The sequence below is a fragment of the Dasypus novemcinctus genome, chromosome 9, assembly GCF_030445035.2.
Source record: "Dasypus novemcinctus isolate mDasNov1 chromosome 9, mDasNov1.1.hap2, whole genome shotgun sequence".
Classification (NCBI taxonomy): domain Eukaryota; kingdom Metazoa; phylum Chordata; class Mammalia; order Cingulata; family Dasypodidae; genus Dasypus; species Dasypus novemcinctus.
The window spans coordinates 109,771,143-109,794,997 of NC_080681.1; the positions used below are offsets into that span (position 1 = coordinate 109,771,143).

General features: G+C 42.4%; 1 protein-coding gene and 1 long non-coding RNA gene across 6 annotated transcripts; one reads left to right on the plus strand and one right to left on the minus strand.

Moving 5' to 3' along the window:
* Positions 1 to 290: 290 nt before the first annotated feature.
* LOC101429527 (arginine/serine-rich protein 1) lies at positions 291 to 6,705 on the plus strand. 4 transcript variants are annotated; one of them, XR_011649725.1, is made up of 6 exons: positions 291 to 724; positions 985 to 1,577; positions 3,179 to 3,330; positions 3,728 to 3,772; positions 3,979 to 4,785; positions 6,270 to 6,705. XR_011649725.1 is itself a non-coding variant. In XM_004465361.5 (5 exons), exons 1-5 carry the CDS (start codon positions 306 to 308, stop codon positions 6,387 to 6,389), a joined length of 1,368 nt encoding a protein of 455 aa, XP_004465418.3. In that variant the 5' UTR covers positions 291 to 305; the 3' UTR covers positions 6,390 to 6,516. The 4 variants fall into 4 exon arrangements, 1 of the variants encoding a protein (XP_004465418.3); XR_011649726.1 differs by having other exon boundaries at positions 4,702 to 4,785; XR_011649724.1 differs by having other exon boundaries at positions 3,728 to 4,785.
* Positions 6,706 to 9,756: 3,051 nt separating this feature from the next.
* Positions 9,757 to 22,564, minus strand: LOC131279817 (uncharacterized). Of its 2 annotated transcripts, none has more exons than XR_011649727.1 (3): positions 21,557 to 22,564; positions 15,174 to 15,229; positions 9,757 to 11,820 (listed from the first exon to the last, which is right to left on the minus strand). It is a non-coding gene; the product is annotated as an uncharacterized lncRNA (long non-coding RNA). The 2 variants fall into 2 exon arrangements; XR_009187282.1 differs by having other exon boundaries at positions 15,174 to 15,274; positions 21,557 to 22,119.
* Between the last annotated feature and the right edge of the window lie 1,291 nt (positions 22,565 to 23,855).

A 23,855-nucleotide genomic window follows, 5' to 3' on the forward strand; every position in this document is an offset into this window, starting at 1 on the left:
TTCCCTTCAGCTTTTACGTGAACTGATGTGTGGAAAAGCGGTATCACGGTTTTGATTAAGTTCCTGCCTATTTGCACTGTCTCCATAATTTCTTACCTTTACGGCCAAATCATGTAAGTAAACCCCCCCCTTTTTTTTTTAATTTTTGTTTTTTTTTCAAAGACCGGAGGAAATGGCTTGTGAGGCACAGCCCCAGTCTGCAGACTCCCGAGGCCAGGGAAGACAACCACACCATCAGCATCTACATCAGGCCCAGGTCCGAGCCCTAAACAACCCGCGACTGTTCCTCGTCCACGCCCCACCCCATGCAGCAAGCCCAGAAGCTGGCGTCGCGCCGCTTCATATTTTCCTATTTCTGTCAACACACCACAGCCACACCCCTCAGACACAAACTGGCAGCAGCCTCGAGAGCTCTGCGGCGCAGGCGCGGCCTGAAGGCCCCGCGCGAGGCGGAGGGAGGGGCGCGGAGCGAGACGAGGAGGGCGGCGGTTGGGCGAGAAGGAGGCCACGCCCGCCACGCCCGCCGCGCCAACGTGTCTGCGTATCTCGGGCTCTACCTTCCGGTATCTTCGACCGTGGTTTTGGACGCTGTCTTCAGTTCCACGACTCCTGAAGTTGTGGATGTGAGGCTGACTTCCAGAAGCCGCTTTTCGTCTCACGCTTCGAAAGGAGGGCGTCCGTTGGGCCTTTCTGTCCTTCCCGAGTGGGGCGTCGGCGGCCTGTGGTAAATTTTCTGGTGGTGGGGTCGGCCCGGCAGTTACCTCAGGCGTGGGTCGCGCAGAAAGTGGGGTCGGTCGCGGGACGGGAAAGCATTTGCGTCGAGTGCGCGGCTTACAGCATTAGGTGGGGATTTTAAGGCATGTTTTTATCGAGGCTCGTATCGGCCCGCGCCCAGCGCCTCCTGCGGCCTGTGGGAGGCGTGGACGGCGCCGCGACCCACTTCCGGATTAGACTCAGTTTTTTTTTCTCTTTTGGTTGTTTTAGGGAAGTGCTTTCGAGAAGTGGTTCTTCTCCAAGAAAAGTAAGGCTAAAAACACAAGGAGAGATGCCTAACTATGTGAACGACTTGTGGCCTGGCTCGCCGCAGGAGGCTTCCCCCTCGACGTCCCGATCGGGCCGGTCCAGCCGGCTGTCTTCCTCGCGGTCCAGTAGTCGTCCAACGTCTTCTACAAGCTCTCGGTCTGGTTCTAGCGTCTCGAGTCGGTCGTCGTCCGGGCGTCGGAGCCGGCTCCGGAGGAGGAGCCGGTCAAGGTGTCGTTGCAGGAGGCGCCACCAGCGGAAATACAGGCGCCGGTCGGGGTCTTACTCGCGGAGCCGGTCGCGATCCCGCCGCCGCCGGCGCAGAGCGCGGCCCCGCGGCGCCTACCGGAGCTGCTCCCGGTCTCCTCCGCGGGCCCGGCCCCGCGGCGGGTCCCGCTCTCGGGGGCGGGCGTGTTACAGAAGGGCCTACGCGGTCACCCGGCGGCGACGGTGCTACGGCTTCGGCCGCACCGGGTACCCGGAAGAACACAGGAGCTGGAGGGCGAGATCCAGGAGTAGGTCTCGGAGCACAACTCCCTTTCGTTTAAGTGAAAAAGGTGAGTCCTCTGTCGCTGAGAGGCGCATGGTTAATCTTCTCGTGTGGTAGCAGTGCACGAATAGACCAGGGAACCAGAGTTCCCAAAGTTTGTTTTTTGATTATCTTTGGTGTATGAAACATAGGTGGTTTGTGGAGGATTTTTTTTTTTGTGTGGCGAGTTGGAGAGTACATTACCTGATTAGTAGTTAAAACTGTTATTAAACCACCAGTCTGTTTTTTTTTTTTTTTAATTTTTTTATTTTTTATTGACTTTGTAATAATATTACATTAAAAATATATATGTGAGGTCCCATTCAACCCCACCCCCCCACCCCCCCTCTCCCCCCCCCAACAACACTCGTTCCCATCATCATGACACATCCATTGGATTTGGTAAGTACATCTTTGGGCACCTCTGCACCTCATATACATTGGTTCACATCATGGCCCACACTCTCCTCTATTCCATCAAGTGGGCCCTGTGAGGATTTACAATGTCCGGTGATTACCTCTGAAGCACCATCCAGGGCAGCTCCATGTCCGGAAGACGCCTCCACCTCTCATCTCTTCCTGCCTTTCCCCATACCCTTTGTCCATTATGTCCACTTTTCCCAATCCAATGCCACCTCTTCTTTGTGGACATTGGATTGGTTGTGTCCATTGCACCTCTATGTCAAGAGGAGGGTCAGATTCCACCTGGATGCTGGATGCAATCCTCCCATTTTCAGTTGTAATCACTCTAGGCTCCATGGTGTGGTGGTTGTCCTTCTTCAACTCCATCTTAGCTGAGTGTGGTAAGTCCAATAAATCAACCAGTCTGTTTTTAAACGGACATTCTTACCCCTTGAGAGGAAAAGACCCGGGGAGCGGATGTGGCTCGAGCATTCGAGTGCCTGCTCGCCATGGGGGAGGCCCAGCTCCGTTCCCGGGGCCTCCTGAGAGACGGGAACAGGCAGCCGCAGGAAGGAGGCAGCTCTGGGGAGCCGCTGTGGCTCCGTCGGCTTCCCACATAAAACGTCCCCGATTTAATCCCTGGCTCTGGTACCTCAAAAACAAAACAAAACAAAAAAACATTTAACTATCAGCTATGGGTTTTAAATGGCTTTAAAAACAAATGATGGGGTCCGGTAACAAAAAGAGACATTAGATTAAAAAGAAACAAAACCTAAGGAAATCTGATAAAGTATGGGCTTTAGTTACTAGTGTGTCAGACTTGGCTCACGGGTTGGGACAATTGCTGCATAAAGTTGTGATCAGTGTAAAATGTGAACTGGGTGTGCAGGTATATGGCTTTCCTGTACTATATTTACATCTTTTCTTTGAAACTAAAACTATAGTTGTAAAATCTACAGAAAAATTTCTAGTTCAGAAATATGAATTTGAAGAGAAAGCAAAAACAATGTGAAATACAATGTTTTTATTTAACAATGTTTGTATTTTTCTAACCAACAAATGAGGTAGAGACTTTTCCATGAATAAAGTTATACCTTACATTTGGAAATAAAAATAAATCATTTGAGCTCTTTATTGCTGTCTAAATAAAACTAATGTTTAATTTGTAACTCTGTTTTCTTGGGGAAATACTACAGAATTGATGGATCTTGTTTTTATCCTTTGCAGATCGAATGGAGCTGTTAGAAGTAGCTAAAGCCAACGCAGCAAAAGCTCTAGGAACAGCCAACCTTAACTTGCCAGCTAGTCTCAGAACTGTTACTATAGCTAAAGAAACAAACCTTGGAGCAGATGTACCAAATGATGGTGCAGAGTTTGAGGTAAGTATTCCAGGATTATCCAGACTCTTGAGAAAAACTGCCAGAAAGATCTGACCAGCCGTTTTTATTTGATTTGTCTTAGACTGTCTACTTCCAAAGTCAGCAAAGTAAAATTTGCTGATGTCTGAATAATCAGATGTGAAAATGCTAGACAGGTCTCACCCATGAAAATGGGAGCATAATAAATTTCATTTCGGATTGGCACAGTTTTAATCGCTGTCATAACACTGTTAATATATTGTGGCTGGTACTTTGGGAATTTTTATGTAGTTGTCAGGTATTTCTAAATTGTAGTCTGTACCAGTATTTCTGTGTAGCTTTCATTGCAGCATTATGTTCCCACAAATTCTGTACTCAACATACGGTATAGTTTACCTGCTTTATTTCTGTCTTATAGAAATCTTGAATGTGGTCTCCAGACATTGATGAAGAAAATCTCTTGGTAATTGATAACATGGGTTAAAGCATCAGAGGTTTAAATAATTTGAAGTGTAAATTCAAACACTGAAAGCCTAGTTTTTTTTGTTGGTAATTCATGTGCATGCTAGAATTTGTGACAGATAATAAAAACTAATCAAAGGTATACAGTAAAGGTGGGGCATCTGTGAATATAGATGTCCCTTTTATAATATATGCAATATGTTCCAGATGTTTTGAGAGATTACAGAAGAAGAGGCGTGCTTCATTTGCAGATAAGTTATTCTCCAGAAATATTCAGGACATGAACTGGCAAATGTCCTTTTAAATTATTCATGTGAAATCCAAAGCTTAAAAATTCATAGCCTTAGAGGTTTTAAAGTAGTTAGGAATTGATATTCATATTTGGATCTGATTCTGTGTTGAAATAAATATTTAGAGAATGCTTTGTTAGTTTTTAAAGTAATCATTAAAGTTTGAAGTTTTTGATTAAGAAGAAAATTTAAGAGTCAGTCAGTGTAAAACACAGGCAAAATGTCCTGTCTAGATGAACCGACCATTGGGATCCTACATGCAGGTTTGCTTTGTGTGATGGTTAAGTTCAACCCTGACTAGTAATAATAGATGGTCTTAGTTGGGTTGCTTATTCAAGTTGTGATCAGTTCAATTCAGATGCCAAAACTGGCAAATAACTTCTTTATTTGAAGAAATTAGAATCTAGGTATTTTTTTCTGGTATGGCTTTACTTTAAAAAATTAGTAGAATTTGAATAGTTCTTAATCAAGCTTATAATTAAATCACTTTAATGGGAAAAGCTACAACATAATTTGGCTGCTAACTAATTAGGTACAATCTGATTTGTGTCTACAACTGAATGTACTTTTGGGCTGCTTTTTATATAGTACTTGTTAATCAGTTTTATGTTTTTAAAATATACTTTCCTTATCTGTCTAGCTGTCAGAAAAACTTACAGAAGATGGACCTAAAAATCGTAATGAAAAACCTTTCCAGCAGAGAAGTATAGCTTTCAGCTCTAATGTAAGTATTACCTAATTATTGGTCACTGAAAAGTCAGAGTTAGAACATATTTGTTCTATTTCCTATTTGAAGACTTTGTGGTGATGCATTGAGGCCTTTTAAGGGTCTTTATGAATAGCTAATGTCTTTTATTTTTGGGCTAATTTTACAAGTGACATATAATGGATTTCCATATCTTAACATTCACTTTCATCAGTTTTATTTTAGAAACAAGCCCCAGACAGGAGATCCTTAAATCAAACTATATCAGTAGGAGAAAGACAATTAGAGGTGGAGGGGACATCAACATCCCAGAATCCTAGGATTGGGGAATGAACTGTGGACTAAAGTATTTTTTTTTTAAGTTTCTTTGTCTTTATTTTTTTTTAATGTTACATTAAAAAATACGAGATCCCCACATACTCCCCCCACACCCCACTCCTACCATAACAACAACCTCCTCCAATATCATGGGACATTCGTTGCACTTGAATACATCTCTGCGCACTGCTGCACCACGTAGTCAGTGGTCCACATTATAGTTTACCCTCTACCCCAGTCCACCCAGTGGGCCATGGCAGGACATACAGTGTCCAGTAACTGCCCCTACAGTACCACCCAGGACAACTCCAAGTCCTGAAAATGCCCCCACATCACATCTCTTCTTCCCACTCTCCACCCTCAGCAACTACCATGTCCTCTTTCTCTATCTCAGTGCTACATTTACTTCCATTACTAATCACAATAGTTCCAGAATAGAATATATATCAGTAAGTCCACTCTATTCCTCCATTCTGTGGACCCTGGGATGGTTATGTCCACTCCACCTCTGTTATCGAGAGGGTGCTTAGATTGTACTTACTGGTATTCTACTATACACTTTCTGTGATTCTCGCTGTGGAAGAAATTATATCATTGATACGGAGGCAGTGGCCACCGGAGGTTCTCAGGGCAGGGAGAGGGAAAAACCAGTGTAATGCGGGGGCATTTTCGGGACTTGGTAATTGTCCTAAATGACATTGCAACAACAGATACAGGCATTATATATCTTGCTATAACCTACAGATTTGGGTGGGAGAAAGTATAAACTTTAATCCATGCTTAGTGCAATGCACGAAAATGTATTCTTCAATTGTAATAAATACCACACTAATGAAAAATGTTGATGTGGGAAAGTATGGGAGGGGTTAGTAGTGGGGCATATGGGAATCCCCTACATTCTTTATGTAATATTTATGTAATCTCAGTATCTTTTTTTTTTTTTTTTAAAATAGGACTTTTAAAAAGCTCAAAACTTAATAACACCTTTCATAATATAACCCTGTCCGTGTTCGATTTTCCCCAAATTTCCTGTGATGTGTGGTTAGATTTGAATCAAGTTACAAATGAAATCTTTCTTTGCACTAATTTTAAATCAAATTGTCATATTTTACAAAAAGTATTTTAAGCATGTACATAAAAGTGTATGTGTTGGAAAGTTGATGGAAGAATTTGTTCTTTTACAGAATTCTGTCGCAAAGCCAATATTTCAGAAATCAACTAAAACTACTCTAGAAGATACTTCTTCAGGATCCCCGAAAGTACATGAGAAAAGAAGTCCATATGGACTGTGGGTGCCTGTTTAAAAGAAGAAAATCCTTGGCTGAGGTTGCCTGAAACAGCACTTTATTCCAAGTTTGTGTTTCCAGCATTATCCAATCCTTATAAGATGTTTAGTGATAATTGTTGAGAATAAAAATGCCAATATGAAAAGATTTAAGTACTTATTAACATTTTAGGTATCTCTTACAGATGTGAGAGAGAACAAATGGACCAGAGGTTACATACAGGTGGGAGTTCTTGTACATATACTTGTAAATATTTTGAATAATATCATTTGGTTATGTAAGTAAAATTTGTAAGATGATAATCGATAATAAATGTTTTGTTTTTATTATTTTACTCTCGGTGTATTATGTATTTATTACCCAGTGGGTCTTTGTTTAACAGAGAATAGGAACATATCTTGTTCAAAGCCTTGCTACTCCCAAGTGTGGTTCTGTACAGCATCAGTCTGACTGTTTTTTTTTTTTTTGAGATTGATTTATTTCTCTCCACCCCCTTGTTGTTTGCATTTGCTGTGTCTGTCTGTGGTGTACTGTCTTCTTTTTAGGAGGCACCAGGGGACCACCTCCACATGGGATGCGCCTAATCACCTGATCCACCTCTGCTCCCTGCTTCATTGTTTCTTAACTATGTTTTCCTCCTTGTGTCTCTTTTTATGCCAGCTCGCTGTCTCCATCTTGAGGAGGTACTGGCACCTGAACCTGGGACCTCCCATGTGGTAGGGGGGAGCTCTATTGCCTGAGTCACATCCGTTTCCCTAGGCCTATTGAAATTTTTTTTCTTTTTTTTTTGTTTTTAATTTTTTTTGTTGTTATTTTAATTTTGGGGGGCCTGTTTTTTTGTTTTTTTTTTTAAGATTTTACTTATCCCCCCTCCCCTTGCCATTTGCTTGCTGTCTGCTCTGTGTCTGCTTGTCTCCCTTCACTGTGTTATCTTGCTGTGCCTGCTCTCCGCGGGCGCAGGCCGGCTTGCCTTCACAAGGGGGCCTTGGGAAGTGAACCCAGGGCCTCCCATATGGTAGACAGGAGCCCATTGGGTTGAGCCACATCCGCTTCCCAGGCCTATGGAATTTTAACAAAATTCTCAACTGATTTAGATTTGAAACTCCAAAAACCAAAACCAGGACTTTCCACATGGAAGAGACATGCTCAGTTATCTGAGCCACCTCAGCTCCCCAGTTTGTTGTCTCTCTTCTTTTTTTTTTTTTTAAAGATTTATTTTTATTTATTTAATTCCCCTCCCCTCCCCCGGTTGTCTGTTTTCTGTGTCTTTTTGCTGCGTCTTGTTTCTTTGTCCGCTTCTGTTGTCGTCAGCGGCACGGGAAGTGTGGGCGGCGCCATTCCTCGGCAGGCTGCTCCCTCCTTCGCGCTGGGCAGCTCTCCTTATGGGTGCACTCCTTGCGCGTGGGGCTCCCCTACGCAGGGGACACCCCTGTGTAGCAGGGCACTCCTTGCGTCATCAGCACTGCGCATGGGCCAGCTCCACACGGGTCAAGGAGGCCCGGGGCTTGAACCGCGGACCTCCCATGTGGTAGATGGACGCCCTAACCACTGGGCCAAAGTCCGTTTCCCTCTCATCTTTCCTCTTTGTGTCCCTTTTGTTGCATCAGCTTACTGCGCCTGCCCATTGCACCAGCACACCTTCAGGAGGCACAGGGAACCAAACCGGGGACCTCCCATGTAGTAGGTGGAAGCCTAATCTCTTGAGCCACATCCACTTCTGTAGATATCCTTTTTAATTCTATCTTATTTCCCCTTTTGCCACCATCTTGAATAGCCACATAAATTTAGAAAATAAATCTATTTCCAATAGACAGGGATAACATTAGAAAATGGGATTGGCAAGATTTTAGAAGCCAAAGAAACCACTTAGGAAAAGGCAAAACACCCAGAAGATAGAATGAAAAGACGTTCTAAGTTCTTCAGAAATTTACATTTTTACAGTGAAGGTCCTGTAAAACATGTAAGACTTGTATATGTACATTTCTGGATTTTTAATTTCTCTTACTATTAGCTGTACAGCTTTGGTCATTCCTCAAGCCAATCTCATGTGATTTGAATGGAATTTTCTGGAATAGAGTTGTTCTGGGTGAAGACATCCTTTTTACATCGTACCTTTAATGCCACGTGGTTTCTCAGCTTGTTTCCAAATTCCTACTTAATGGCTCCAACCTGGATACTTCTAGTTCTTCAAAATGGAACCTGCCTTTAAGTATATACTTACATTACAATGTATATATATACATTGCCTGAGTGAATTAATGGGTTTGTCCACCTAGCTACTTCAGGGTGGTCCTCAAGTCATACTAACGTCTGGGTTTTATTTTTGTTTTTTTGTTTTGCTTGAAGCTGCATTTGCAAGGAGTGTCATTTCTCTCCCTATTTAAAACCCTTTAAAGCCTATGTCAAATATCACTATCCCTATTAGTCTTTCCCTCACCTCATTTTCCCGTAGTACGAAGGTATTAAATGTCTTTTTAAAAAAATACTGGGGTTCGGGAGGGGGACAATTGAGTACTTAAAAGTATGGCAAACGATTTCTTTTTGTAAGATTAGGTAGCATGGGCAATAGTCTAAATTTTAATTCAAATTACTAAAGTAAAGCAAAAAAAATTAGGCATCTCAAGTGTAATCATAAATTATGATGTGCATTCTTGTGGACTTTATTCTATGCTTATATAAGCCTCTGTGTTAGGAATATCTCTTCTTATCAGTATAGATCTGCCTCATTCTGTAACAGTGAATGTACCACATTATAGTTTCACTATTCACAGTACTTTGAATACATACCTTTATTAATAGGACTTGTGTTGCCATCTTTACCAGCAAATCATTCATAACTTAACTTCCTAGTGGTGTGCTGAATGTAGATTACAAATGTGCCTGACAGTGCTCCCAATCTTAGTCATGTTTTTATTCACAGGACATAACACAAATAATCTTCACTTTTATGGGATAGCTCTGACTTGAGGTTTTCTGTCCTGTATTTGCCATAATTATATTCAAATCACGTTTTAATTTTTTTAGTAACAGTTGAAAATAAAAGGCATTGAATACACTTTGACTGAAATAAAGCTTAAGATCCAATTAGACATGTCAAAATTGTATTTTATATATATAAACACTTTAACTTGACTTTCTTTCAAATGATACTGCTTTTTTAAGATGGCATTTTAAAAGAGTACTAATCCTATACCTGTCCTTTAAGTCAACAGATAAATGCACCTTGGGTTTGGGGTAGAGCATGGGAGAAGCAAGCACTTGTAATCATGACAGTTTCTGGGGAGAATGAATTTCTGGTAGCCACTGCCACCTTACTTGCACTATCTACCATAGCTTTGACATAACTTCAGCCATGTTTGTGGCTAAGAATTTCAAGCCCAGCAGGTTTCTCACATTAAACATGTATTATTACATACGTTAAACACAGTAATAATAAGGCACATTTTTCTAAAACAAGTGCATGGTAAGAAATACATAAGCATGAAAATACACAGACATTGATAGAAACTTAGAATACAAGTTATAAAGGAAAAGAAACAGTTCTGGTTTATTGGTACAATTGGGCTGCAGCATGTTCACCCCTTCCTGCTCGTCAAAACAGTTCATGACGGGGATTAGACAGCTGTTCCTCTTTCCAAGTTTTGTTTAATTTTGGCTGTTTATTTCCCATAGAATCTTTCTGCCTTCTTGTTGAATTTAGCATTCCTCTCATTAATATAGTCAGTATCTGCATTGCATTGTAAGGATGTCTCTGGCTATAATTGTCTCGCTTTTCAATTCTGTAATGGAAAGAAAAAGATGCCATTTGAAGCTACCTGCTTTTTGGTCTTAATAGTTAAGCATTATCTTTAGAAATGAATTCTCCAAAGAGATATGTTCAATTAACTTCCTTGAATTTCATAAATTGATAGTGCTGTCAGGTGGTCTGACCTAAAGTTTGGAAATACCTACGTTCACATTGAAATGAGGTCACACTACTTTGAGAGAAAATTTTCATGTATACTTTGTTGCTTCTGCCTAAAAATGACCCAATCCAAAGCACAGAAAAGTGGTGAATGTTACTATTTTTCAAAGCAATGATTCAAGTGTTCCTTAATTTCTATCCATATGTTATACTTAAAGGCCACGAATAACTTTGTCATTTAGGTGTGAAGTTGGTGCTAAAGTTTCAGGCTCCTTTTTGTCAGTACTTAATGCTTCTCCAAGTCTGACCATCCTGTCAATTTCCTCTGTGGAAGGCACATGTTCCCAGAAGAAGACTGATGTTGGGTAGAATTACTGTCCACTGAGAAAACAAGTTTATGAGTAACTATAGTGTAGTGGTCAAAATGAATACATTTGGGATCATGTATTTGGTATTGAAAGAAATAAAATTCAGATTTGAAAGTTATTTAAGAACTCATCTACAGTGCTCCACTTTTGCAAATGAGTTAGGTAAGGACCAGAAGTTATAAATAAGTCCACATTCGTATAGTAGCAAAGCTTGAATGAGAACTAAGCTGTGCTTTCCATAATATGCTGCTCTTTCACTCTATTATGCTCTCTCTTATGAACAGTTTTGGTCTTAAGCACACTATCTTAGATAACTAAGGAAAGAAAGAGGGCAATTTAGCATTCCTTATTACACCTATGAAAGGAGATATCTGCCATAGCTAAGTTACAGTATTAGTACCAGTAATAACAGTTAACACATACTAGTGCTTACTATATGTTAAGCCCTGTTTAATAACCTCATAATAACCTCATAATAACCCTATGAGGTAAGTACTATTACTCCTTGAATATAGATGAGGAAAATGAGGCAGAAAAATTGTGACACACCTAGTATGAAGTGCAGCCAGTATCCAAGGCCAGAAAGTAAAGCTCTGGAACTGGCAGTCTTAAATTCAAGTCCTGATAGCTAACGTACAAGGCATATTCAATCACATTGATTTAACGGTTTTTCTCTCTCATTATGTTTCCATATTGGGTTTGATTTGCTTGACCAACCAATGATACTGGTGTAACTGGGCAGCAGCATAATCTAAATGAGAATCAAAGACTATTTTAGTTGTGTAATTATTGGGTCTGTTATTAATGTATGCATGTACAGGACAACTAAGCAGTCATGTTCTGAAAGAGTGACAAGGCTTTAATTTACCATAAGGAGTAAAAGAATCCAACTGACTGAAATGAAGTTTTTTTACTGATGTATTCTCTGTATTTTTCCTGGATTTAGGTCTCTAGAGAACATTGCATGAAGGAAGCACCAAACACCTTTCTTAAAACCAGGAATTTTGAAGGCAGTGCTTATCTAACAGGGCCATTCAATAAAGTAAAGGTCTATTTTATCTGAAAAGCCCAGATCAGGGTTTTTCTTCTTCATTTTCCTCTCCCATCTTTCTGCATCTTCTGTACCGCTCTCCAGCAACTTCATTCTCTCATAGTCTTCCTCTTTTGCTGCACATTCCTAAAACAAGGGAAAAACTTGAGCTTTAATACCTCATACACTGTCTTGATTCTTTTTAAACCAAGAAGAACCTAAAGGCAACCGTAAGAGTAAGTTGAACAATTTTCAAAGGAAATTGTGGAATCTTCTGTAATCTGTAAGAAGCAGTACCTATAACACTGGAAATAGCTGTTGTGCCGTATTAGGTGTCCATCAGAAATTTTTCTCCCATCCTTTCTGGGTTTACTGCTATCCATTTCCCAATCTCTCTTGCAGTAGGGTCAGGCCAGATGTCAAAGTAGGAGAAGTGCTAAGTGCTGCTACTAAGGCCAGATCTTAAGACCTTGCTGTTATTCCCCTTCCTGGACCTGGCAACCCTCCAGCTTCACCGACAAGACACCAACAATGCTAAGGGATGTTCAGAACAACAATGGAATGGATACCTGAAAGGAGTAGAGCCATCCCTCTAACTTGAGCTGCTCCCCTGGGAACTGAGACATGAGAAATTAATAAGCCTTATTTTTCATTGCTTTGTTAACTGTAGCTTAGCATTTTACCCTAATATTCATTCTCAAGTAGTTCTGTGTGCCAGGCACTGCTCTAAATTTTTGACATTTTATTTTCAGAACTCTGAAGTACAGATGAAGAAACAGAGGCAAAAAGAGTTGCAAATTAATTTTGCCAAGATGATAGTGGGCAAAGCCAGCCAATCTGCCTGGATAAAACAATATAACTGAATCTACAGCTTATGAGGATGGCAGAATTGTACTTAATTTTCTCTTCTTCCTGTAATTCCTGTTCCAAACGAGCATTTTAATTTCCCAGTTTGCAAGTAATTTAAGTCTTTTATCTCTTCCCACAACTTCCTGGTGATTTATTTTTCGAGTTTCATTCTACCACCAGGACACAGAGAATGTCAGCATTGGCATGGAAACAAATTAAAATTGACATTACATGCCTTGGTGTTTGGTGGGCCACACATAGGAGATGTTTGGATTTTTTCTGGAGAGGGGTGATCAAGTAAACAGGTGTACCTGAAAGTATTCTTTTACTGACTTTGGGGAACAAATGTAGTGAATGAAAAGAGCCCCAGCGTGGGAGTCAGAAGGCTTGAGGGATTATACTAAATTACTAACTGTGTGATTTTAAGCAAATCCTTAAGCTTGGGTTGAAACAGATGTGATGGTTAGGCTAATGTGTCAACTTGGCCAGGTAATGGTGCCCAGTTGGTTGGTCAAGCAAGCACTGGGCTAATTGTAATACAAGGGCATTTACTTTATCATTAGTAAGTTGACTGACTGCATACGAGGCAGGCTAGTTTAGGAAATGAAAAGACAAATCTGGGACCTAGCAAAAAACAGCTGTGAAACACGTGGCCATGAATTCTACCTGGAAATCACCTGAGATGGAGAACTCCACAAGAATCTCCATTTAGAATGGGCTTTTGTCCAGGATTAAGGAAAAGCCCTGGATAGTCTCAAGAAGCTTTATCATTGTCTCCCCCGCCCCCGACCCTGTATTAGTCAGCCAAAGGGGTGCTGATGCAAAATACCAGCAATCTGTTGGTTTTTATAAAGGGTATTTATTTGGCTCAGCATCTGTTTTCTCCACAAGGTCAGCTATAGACTATGAGGCTCTCTAGACTTTGCCTCTTTCCACAAGGTCAGCTGTAGACTATCAGGTGAACGGCTCTGTCTTTCTCCCTGGGGTTTCTGCCATGTCTAAGGAGCTGTCTCTATTCCTCTGTGTTCTCCTGGCTCAGGTCCTCTCTTCCCGGGGCTTGTTTCTCTTTCCTCAGTATGTTGACTTCCTGGGGCTCCAGCTTAAGACTTTTTTTTTTTAAACTTTTTAAAATTAAAGTTAATAGATCACAAAGAACATTACATTAAAAAACAAAAGAGAGAAGTGGACGAGGCTCAACTGATAGAATGTCTGCCTACCATATGGGAGGGTCCAGGGTTCGATACCCAGGACCCCCTGACCTGTGTAGTGAGCTGGCCCACATGCAGAGCTGCTGTGTGCAAGGAGTGCTGTGCCATGCAGAGGTTCCTCCACTTGGGGGTGCTGCACACACAAGGAGTGCGTCCAGCAAGGAGAGCCGCCCTGCATGAAAAAAGCACAGCCCACCCAGGAGTGGCATGGCACGCACAGAGAGCTGACGCAGCAAGGTGACCTAATAAAAAAGCAATGCAGTTTCCCGGTGCCACCAATGGTACAAGTGGACACAGAGAGCAGACAATGGGGGGGGCAGGGGGGGATAAATTTTTTAAATCTTTAAAAAAAAAAAACCACACAAAAAACATAAGAGGTCCCCATATAACCCGCTCCCCACCCCCCCATCATTTTTGTAAATTGTATTTTTTTGAAGATATATACATCACAAAAAATGTTACATTAAAAAACATAAGAGGTTCCCATATACCACCAACCCCCCCACCCCACTCCTCCCACACCAACAACCTCCCCCATCATTGTGGCACACTCATCGCACTCGTTGAACACATTTTGGATCCAGCTCAAGACTTCAGCATCGTTAGGGCGTCCGTCTACCACATGGGAGGTCCGTGGTTCAAACCCCGGGCCTCCTTGACCCGTGTGGAGCTGGCCCATGCGCAGTGCTGATGCGCGCAAGGAGTGCCCTGCCATGCAGGGGTGTCCCCCGCGTAGGGGAGCCCCATATGCAAGGAGTGCGCCCTGTAAGGAGAGCCGCCCAGCGCGAAAGAAAGTGCAGCCTGCCCAGGAATGGCGCCGCCCACACCGAGAGCTGACACAAGATGACGCAACAAAAAGAAACACAGATTCCCGTGCCGCAGACAAAGAAGACGCAGCAAATAGACACAGAGAACAGACAACTGGGGTGAGGGGGGGAAGGGGAGAGAAATAAATAAATCTTAAAAAAAAAAGACTTCAGCATCAAATCCCAACATCAAAAACCCTCATCTCTGTTCATTGCCATGCCTTTTATCTGTGAGTCCTAACCCCTTGGTGGGTGGGACTAATTGGGCCCTAATGACGTGGCCCAATCAAAGCCCTAATCATAATTTAATCACACCCAGGTAAAGACCAGATTACAAACATAATCCAATATCTATTTTTGGAATTCATAATCATATCAAAGAGCTACCCGCCCCCCCAGAATTGATGGCTGGGGTAATCAATCAAAATGGCAAACAATTGTGATCCCTCCCCCAAACATTAAAAGGGTAATATTTGCTGGTTTAAAAAGCAAGTCCAGGGGAATGGATGTGGTTCAAGCAGCTGGGCACATGTCTCCTACATGGGAGGTCCTAGGTTCAGTTCCTGGAGCCTCCTAAAGAAGACGAGCTGCAATGAGCCACAACCAGAGAAAGTGGTTCAAGCAACGGGGCACTCACCTCCCACACGAGAGGTCCCAGGTGTAGGGTTCTGGGTGCAGGGTTTTGGGTGCCTCCTGAGGAAGATGAGCAGATAATGATCAGACAGATGAGGAAGCCATCTTGGGGGAAGAAAACAAAAAATTTAAAAATTAAAAAAAAAAAAAGCAAGTGCAGAAGCTAAATTGTCCTTTATTTTCTTTCTGCCTGGAACAGCCTGCAAGGATACCTGGGAGACCCTCACCCCCACCCCCACCCCCTGTGCATCAGCACCTTGGCCTACCTTCCTATGGACCACACCTGGCTCTCCAGTCAGGGACAGGGAGGGAAGGCAGCAGTGGGCAGGGCCAAGGTGGGTGCTGCAGGGTGGCTCACGTTCCCTTTCCTAGGTGGGTCACGAACCAGGGGCTGTGTCCATAATTCACCCAAACTTCACATTTAATCTTCCTACTGCTTAATTCCTCACTGCAGGTTTTTAAAATGCTTTAGAAGGTCTTAAAATCTGAAAATGCATTTGCTAGTGAAGTTTTGGTCCTATCCAGGCTACTGTGAAGTTATTGCTTCAGGCCCTGAGGCCTGTTGGCTGGAACAATTGATCTCTAATCTCTTAATGGGCTTAATGTCTGGTTTAGCTCTGAAACTCCTAGGTAGGTCCATAAAGTAAGACTGCTTCTTAACAAGTGGGTAAAAATAGGTGTAAAAGGAAAACAAGAGGGGAAGATTTAAAGCTCCTTTTCCCAGGTAAAATATCATGTTCTGGGGGTTTTGGTTAGTGTGGGTAACTGCTCCTAATGTCTCCCACAAATCCGGCTGGGGTGCTCTGGTCTGAATTTTGGGTTCAGGCATCTCCCAAGATCTAGTTCAGCCCTGGGAACGCCCCACGGCAAGGGCTCTGTGATTCTTGGGACGGCAGGAACTTGAGCAGTAACTCCAAATGTCCCCTGAGGCTTCAATGTCTTGGGCGCTTTGGTTTGGAGGGAAAAATTTTAGTCAGACTTGATATCTGGGATGCCAGGTCAGCTGACTAATAAAACTGTTTTAGTTGCTTGGTTAATGAAAGTGTTTCTTTTCTCTTAGAATATGACTCCCCACTGGGTATATTCTCGAGAACTGGACAATTCTGCCCACCGAAGGGTTGGAGGAGAAACTGATCTTCTTCTGTAACGCCACATGGCCACAGTATAGCCTTGAAAACCTTGAAAACAGCCAGAAATGGCCTGTTAATGGCACTTTAAATTATGACCCTATTTTGCAGTTAGACCTCCTGTGTAAAAGGGAAGGGAAACAGATTCCATATGTCCAACTTTTTTTTTTTTGAAAAAGTTTAAAATATATTTTTTGAAAGATTTATTTCTATTCCCCTAGTTGTTTGTGCTTGCTGTGTCTGTTGCGAGCTTGTCTTTCCTTTTAGGAGACACCGGGAACTGAACCCAGGACCTCCTATGTGGGAGCGGGTGCCTAAACGCTTGAGCTACCTCTACTCCCTGCTTTTGTGTCTCATTAAGTTTTCATCCTTGTGTCTCTTGTTGCGTCAGCTCACTGTCTTGCTCGTCATCTTCAGGAGACATCGGGAACTTGAACCTCCCATGTGGTAGGTGGGAGCTCAATCACTTGCGCTATATTCGCTTCCCATGTCCAACTTTTTATGGCTCTATATTGGGACGAGAATTTACATGGGTTTTGCAGGTTGTTATGCTCGGGAAGTGAAACCACCCCGGCTTCACACACCCACAGCTCTTTCAACAGGAGTCACCAGGAGTGGGGCATCTTTCCATCCTATCAGGGAAACCAAGAATGGTCTCTACCCATTAAAGGAAGTAACAAAGATGAAGAAACAATTAGAGTCTATGTTTCTTTCTCCCTGGTGGATTTAGCTCAATGTGAAAAACAGAGTGACTTTCTCCTTTAGAAACAGCTTTTCCTGTCTTCAACCACCAGGACACGGCTATTGAGGAGTGGAAGGTAAGGAGAGACAGGAAAAAGGCTCAAGACGAATCTGGGACCTGGCAGAAAAAAAATACAGCTGTGAAAAGATGGCCATGGAATTCCACCTGGAAATCATCTGAGAGAAAACCTCCCACCAGAAAGCTGCTGGAAGAACCCTGTGAGAATCCTCCATTTAGAACAGGATTTCATCCAGGATCAAGGAAAAGCCCTGGATATTCCAAGGTGCCTTATCATTGCCCACCGCCCCCCACCCCGGAAATTGACAGGTGGGTAATCAATCAAAACAGCAACATTTGGGACCCCTCTCCTGAACATTACAAAGGGAGGAATAATTAATGGATTAAAAAGCAAGCGCAGAGGCTAAACTGTCCTTTTTTCTCTTTCTGCCTGGGCTAGTACACAAGTATATCTGCCATGATCTGTTATTTTCTCCCATTTCTCTTCTCTTCTCTCATTTCTTTAATAAATTACTGGCCTAATTAAACCAGCATGTTCTTAAATTCTTGTATGTAAGATAGCCAAGAACCTAGAGTAAATCCAGCAACATATAGATGGCTGATTACATTTATGATCAACTAAGGAGACTGCTCTTAGCAATGAATGACATCTCATCCAATCAGTTGAAGGCCTTAAAAGAAGTGCTTTCAGCATTCAGAGAGAACCCCCATCTCTATTTCAAATAGCCACCGTCTCCTGGGGAACTCAACAAAGAACTTCATCAGAGTCCCTGGCTTGCAGCCTGCCCTATGGAATTTGGACTTGTGCATCCCCATTGTCGCATGGGACAATTTTATAAAATCTCATACTATTTATAGATCTCCTGTTCTGTTTCCCTAGAGAAACCTGATAAACTCCCATTTCAACTCCTCCCAAGCATACCATTCAATGGGATGAATCACATTCACAATTTTGTAGTACCCTTAACCACCTCCCATTACTAAAACAGAATCTCCCCAAACAGACACCCTATACCCATTATGCATTCCCCATTCTCCTACTGGAAACCTGTCTCTATGAGCTTGTATATTCTCTGATAGTTTCTTTATAGAGAAAGAGGCTTAAATTTAACATTCTAAATCTATAACAATCTCATTTTCTTTGATACCAACTTATCTTCAGTGGTAGACACAAACTATGTTCCTATCCCTTTGATCCCCCACCTTTATATAGTTCTTGTAATAAATTGCATATTTATGAGTCCATAACCACTGATTTATCATCACATTTTATGCATTTGCTTTTTATATCCTCTAGGAATTAAAAGTTAGAAGCAAAAAATACAATAGTACTGACATATTTATCCATGTCGTTACCCTCACCAGAGATCTTGCATTTATTCATGTGGCTTTGATCTCCTGTTTATTGTCCTTTCCTTTAGTCTGTAGAACTCTTTTTAGCATGTCTTGTATGGTCAGTCTAGTGGTGATGAACTCCCTCAGCTTTTGTTCATCTCACAATGTCATCTACCCCTCATTTTTTAAAGACAGTTTTGCCACATATAGAATTCTTGGTTGGCAATTTTTTTGCTTTCAAGCTTTTTAAATATATGTCTTCCCACTGTCTTCTTACCTCTGTGGTTTCCAGTGAGAAATTGGCATTGAATATTTATCTCTGGCACTTCAGTTTGACATGGTGTGGGTCTATTTGGGTTAATCCTGTTTGGAGTTTGTTGAGGGTCTTAGATATGTATGGTCATGTTAGCTAAATTTGGGAGGTTTTAGCCACAATTTCTTTGAATATTCTTTTTCTTCTGCTTCTGCCTATATGCATTGCACTCACACAATGCATATAGTGGTATGCCTGATGGTGTCCCACAGGTTTCTCAGGCTCAGTTGACTTTACTTCATTCTTCTCCTCAGACTGCATGATTCCAATTGCCTTAGCTTCAAGATCTCTGATTCTTTTTTTCTGGAATGTCCCAGGTCAGTCCTCCTTATTGACGGTTTCTAATATTTTAATGTCCTTTGCCTGGGCCATTGTTTCCTTTTTCTTTGTATGTTTTGTAACCTTTTGTTGAGACCTGGACATTTTGATATTTTAATGTGTAATCAATCACTAGAATTTAGACTCTGAAACTTCTGTTCCTTAAACTTGTATGCAACTAGTGTTATGAGCTTCCTTGATTGCCGGGAGCTTAAAAAAGAAAGAAAACACATTTCCTGGTCTTTGCAGATTGACCTATGTCTGCAACTACTCATGCAAAGAATGAGAGAATAGCTCCAGGCCAAAGCTTAGGGGCCTCCCTGACCCTTTCTCCCTAAGCAGATGGTCTTGGGCATGCCAGTGTGGCCCTAGGAATTCCCCATTTACCTGGCTCCCTTCTTCCCTAGGAAACAGTTTCCTCAGGTCCTTGGGGGACTGCATTGTATGTCCTACAGCCTACAATCCCTTGCCCTGACAGCATGAGTTGACTGCTCTCCCATCGCAGTTCTGTAGAGAGTTCCAAGAGTGCCTTTACACATAGGGCAAGTTATAGGATGGTGAGTCCTTCAGGCTATCACCAGATAGAAGGTCTGACATTCTTGCTTCCAGTATATCCATGAGGGTTACCCCATTCCCTCTGCAACTAGGACCAAAGATCTGCACTGGGCGTGCAGACTGCTCCATGCTGAGTTCGTGAGAGGTGTGAGAAGGGCCGGCCAAGGTGCCACAAAATCTTACCACTTTTAAGTAGACTTTTTCTTGATTCGCTGCTCACCCTGTTACAATAGACCTTTAACTTTTCTGGAGCTTTGAGAAAGATGCTTCTCCAAGTTCTTGCTGGTTGTTCAGTGCTTCTGTGAGTGGATAGAGCCTGGGAGCCTGAAGCTCCACCATCTTGAACAGGGTGGGAGATGGTTTCTCTTAATCTTAATTAGGTTGAGGAAATGTCTCAGGTACTAATGTTTTTGTTGTTTTTTAAAGATTTATTCTCCACCTACCCCTCCCTCATTGTTTTGTGCTTGCTGTCTGTTCTCCGTGTCCATTTGATATGTGTTCTTCTGTGTCTGCTTGTCTTTAGGCGGCACTGGGAACAGATTCTGGGATCTTCTAGAGTGGGAGAGAGGTGTTCAATCTCTTGCACCACCTCAGCTCCCCAGTTTGCTGAATTGCTTATTGTCTCTCCTCTGTGTCTCTTTCTGTTGTGTCATCCTGCTGTCCCAGCACTCCTGCACGGGCCAGAACCCCGTGCAGGTCAGCACTCTATGTAAGCATCACTCCTGCACGGGCCAGCTCTCTGCTTGGGCCAGCTTGCCTTCACCAGGAGACCCTGGGAATTGAATGCTGGACCTCCTATATGGTAGATGAGAGCCACATCCGCTTCCCACGAACTAATGGGTTTTAATACATTTTAATACCACTTCCTTAACTTTCCTTTAAAAACAAAAAAAGGGGGTAGGAGACACCACTGGAATGCGGTCAGCAAAATCCAGTCTTGGAAACCATAGGAAAAAAACACCATAAAAAAGCAAAAACTAAAAAGAAAAAATGATGAAAGGAGAACAAGTAGATTAAAAAAAGAAAATCCTGAGTTATAGCAGTACTATTAAGTATATTTAAATAGTGATTAAAAAAAAACACTGGACAGGTGGTAAATGCTTATTATGTAAATCATGAAAGCGGTTTGAGAAGTTTCCAAGTTATAGGATTTGTGGCAGCTTTAGGCCCAGAACCCAAGTTACCTGATTTACAATTATTCTTTTTCCACCTATACTTTAATATCTCTCATAACCATAACCATAATACCATCATCATACCCCCCAAATGGTTAATTCCTTTATCAAATATTCTGTCCAAATTTTCCTGGTGGACCCATAAGTAATTATTGTTATTATTTTTATACTTTGTTTGAACTGGGATCCAACAAGTTCCATACATGGTGATTAGTTAATACATCTCGTAAGGCTTATTTAATCTATAGGCTCTTTCTCTATCTGGTTTTTTTTTTCCCTTTCCTTTTTTGGGGAGGGTGGTGGTGGTGAAAAAACCCAGGTTGATTAACCCATAATTTCCTAATCTAGGTTCTGTTAATTGCATCACTATGATATCCTTTAATGTGCTCCTTTGACTCTTGTATTTCCTGTAAATTGGTCATTAGATCTATTAGCTTTATCCAGGTCGGATTTTAGCAAGCCATTTATGTTAGCCGTTATTGATGATTACTGCGTAGATCCATTGATTCATTAGAGATTGCAAAAGGGCGATGCTTTAATTCTATCATTGCTTCTTCTTACCATATTATTGGGTCTCGTATTTTTTCTACAGTACCTCAAGTGAATGAACTACATGTGTTTTAGTTTGAGTTTTTCTGGGCAAATATAGATAATTCGACCACCTTCTGCACACACAGCTTTGTTTCCAGTTATACCTAGCTGCTTGCTGGACTCTTACTCTAGTAAGAACTGTTTGCACTTGTCCCCACTGCTTGGATACCTCCTCCCTCAACTGCTGTACTTGTCTGATAATACCGTACTTACCTTTCAAGGGCTTAGTTGTCACCTTTTACAAGAAGTATTCTTGCCCTTTCCTAAAGCCAGTCAATCTTTTTCTTTTCCGCACTTCTGAAGCACTCTGTTGTTCTAACAAGGCACTTAGCAGGAGGTGCAGTAACTAGTAACTATGGATCTGCCATTTCTAATTAAGGCAGAAGTCTTAACTGTTCCACTATATTCACACTGTCTAGTTGGCTGTGGCACCTAAGAGGCTCTTGGGGCTGTTTCTGGATGAATGAGTTAACAAACTCACTGCGTGACAACAGACAAAATCATCTGGGCTGTGGGGGGTTGGAGACGACGAGAGGTTGCTTTAAAAATACCAGATACATCAAATCCAACATTCTAAAGGTAGCCCTGAGTATGCTTACTAAAAAAAAAAATTCTCAGAACGAGTCCCATGTGCTGTTAGGTTTGAGAAACAACTGGCTAGAGCTTTCATCTCGGGGGACCATCCAGCTCTGCGAGTCTGTAAGGCGCGCGGGCTCGGCGTCCTCGGCCCTGCACACGCGCGCACCAGCCCCACCAGGTGGCAGCTGGCCTTGGGCCTGCTCCTCCGCTTCAGGGGCAGCTCGCGGTCTCGGCGCAGCCAGCACCTCAGCCGCCGGGAGCGCTGCTCCGCCTCCGCGCTGCGAACCCACACCAGCCGCGAGGGACACCGCTGCCGGCGAGGGCGGCTCAGCTTCTCCCGCCACGGCCCGGCTGATTCCCCTCTAGTCTCCACAGGGCAGCCGCCCCCGGATCCCAGTGTCTACGCCTCTCTGCACCGGCAGCCAAGCATCGTCTCCGCGTCTCGGCCAGAGTTTTGGCCAGAAACGTCCTCCACCCCGCCTCTAAACACCGGGCAAGAGTTTGCCATTTACAGCAGCCTTATACTCTGCCGCCATCACCCGGTAGCGATTTTTTCCGGGAACTTCTGGCAACAACGTTTTCCACTGTTATGGCTCACTTCCGGCGGCCCCGGAGCAACAGATTACGGAGGAGCAAGCTCTTCTGCCGCCTGAGAGAACAGTGCCTCCACGCTCAGGCCTGACCTTTATCCGATTGGACCAGACCTATGCGCAGCCGCATTGAGTTACCAAACGTGGGAGACAGGCGGATTAAAAATAGTGGAAAGTGCAGCCTGCCTAAGAATGGTGCCGTCCACATGGAGAAGTGACACAAGATGGCACAACAAAAAGAAACACAGATTCCCGTGCTGCTGACAACAGAAGTGAACAAAAGACGCAGCAAATAGACAGAGAGAACAGACAACCGGGGTGGGAGGAGGGGAAGGGGAGAGAAATAAATAAATAATAAATAAATAAATCTTAAAAAAAAAACAGTGGAAAAGTCTAGAGATGGAGGTGTTGGGCATGTAACGGGAGATGAGGAAAGCAACCCACAGCTCTTGCTGTACACATTAAATGACCAACTTTTTAATTCATATCTCTGATTACCCAATTCAGTGTGCTCTCAATCACCGTCACTTCGTTTTAATTCTCTGCATAGCAGGTTTTCTCCCTTCTTCCCAGTTCATATAAGCTCCGTGAGAAGAGGATCTATTTCTACCTTGTTCACAACGGATTCCCTTCGTCCTAAACTGTACCTGGTACCGAGTATGAATTAATTTAATAATGTTCAAGGAGTGAACCAACATTTACTTGGGGCATTTGGGATCTTTCTCAAGCTTCTCCATGATGCAGAAAAAACTGATTTAGGTTTTGACTTATCAAAATTCTGGCTAGAACGCCATCCTGCCTTTATCCTTCCATTGGTTGAATACTGGCCTGTATAACCATTCTCAGGATAGTTGATCTTATTTAATGTCACCTTATTTAATCAATATATCTTCTTTGGTTCATCACCTGTGAAAAAGGAGTAATAATAAAGCAATACTCATATCATAGGGTGGTTCAAGGGCAAATTAGTTAATATATATAAAATGTTTGTGACCAGTGCTGGGCTCAGAGCAAATGCCGATTAGGTTTTGATTTTTACAAGTTGTTGTAAATTTCCTTAAAAGTCTTTTTTCAGGGAAGCAAACCATAAGCACCACCATCCCTGAAAGGTAGGTTTCCCCTGTTACAGTTTTTCATATTTCAGTTTCTTCTTTTACAGCATTTTATAGGTAATGTGTAGAATTGCTTGTTTTATGTAGTTAACCTAAATGAGACAAGTTTTTCAATTGTTTTTAAAGTAGCAAACCCAGCAGTCATAGGCTTTTATTTTTTCTATAATATGGATGATTTGATCAAGCAATCTTACAAGTATATTCTTGGAAGGAGAGTTTAATTAAGGGACT

Excerpts from the sequence above, each read along its gene's own strand:
- LOC101429527 (XM_004465361.5), top strand. The coding sequence starts at position 306 with ATGCAGCAAGCCCAGAAGCTGGCGTCGCGCCGCTTCATATTTTCCTAT. Across the intron at positions 725-984 it reads TGGGGCGTCGGCGGCCTGTG|GGAAGTGCTTTCGAGAAGTG; the intron begins GTAAATTTTCTG and ends TGGTTGTTTTAG. Across the intron at positions 4,786-6,269 it reads GTATAGCTTTCAGCTCTAAT|AATTCTGTCGCAAAGCCAAT; the intron begins GTAAGTATTACC and ends GTTCTTTTACAG.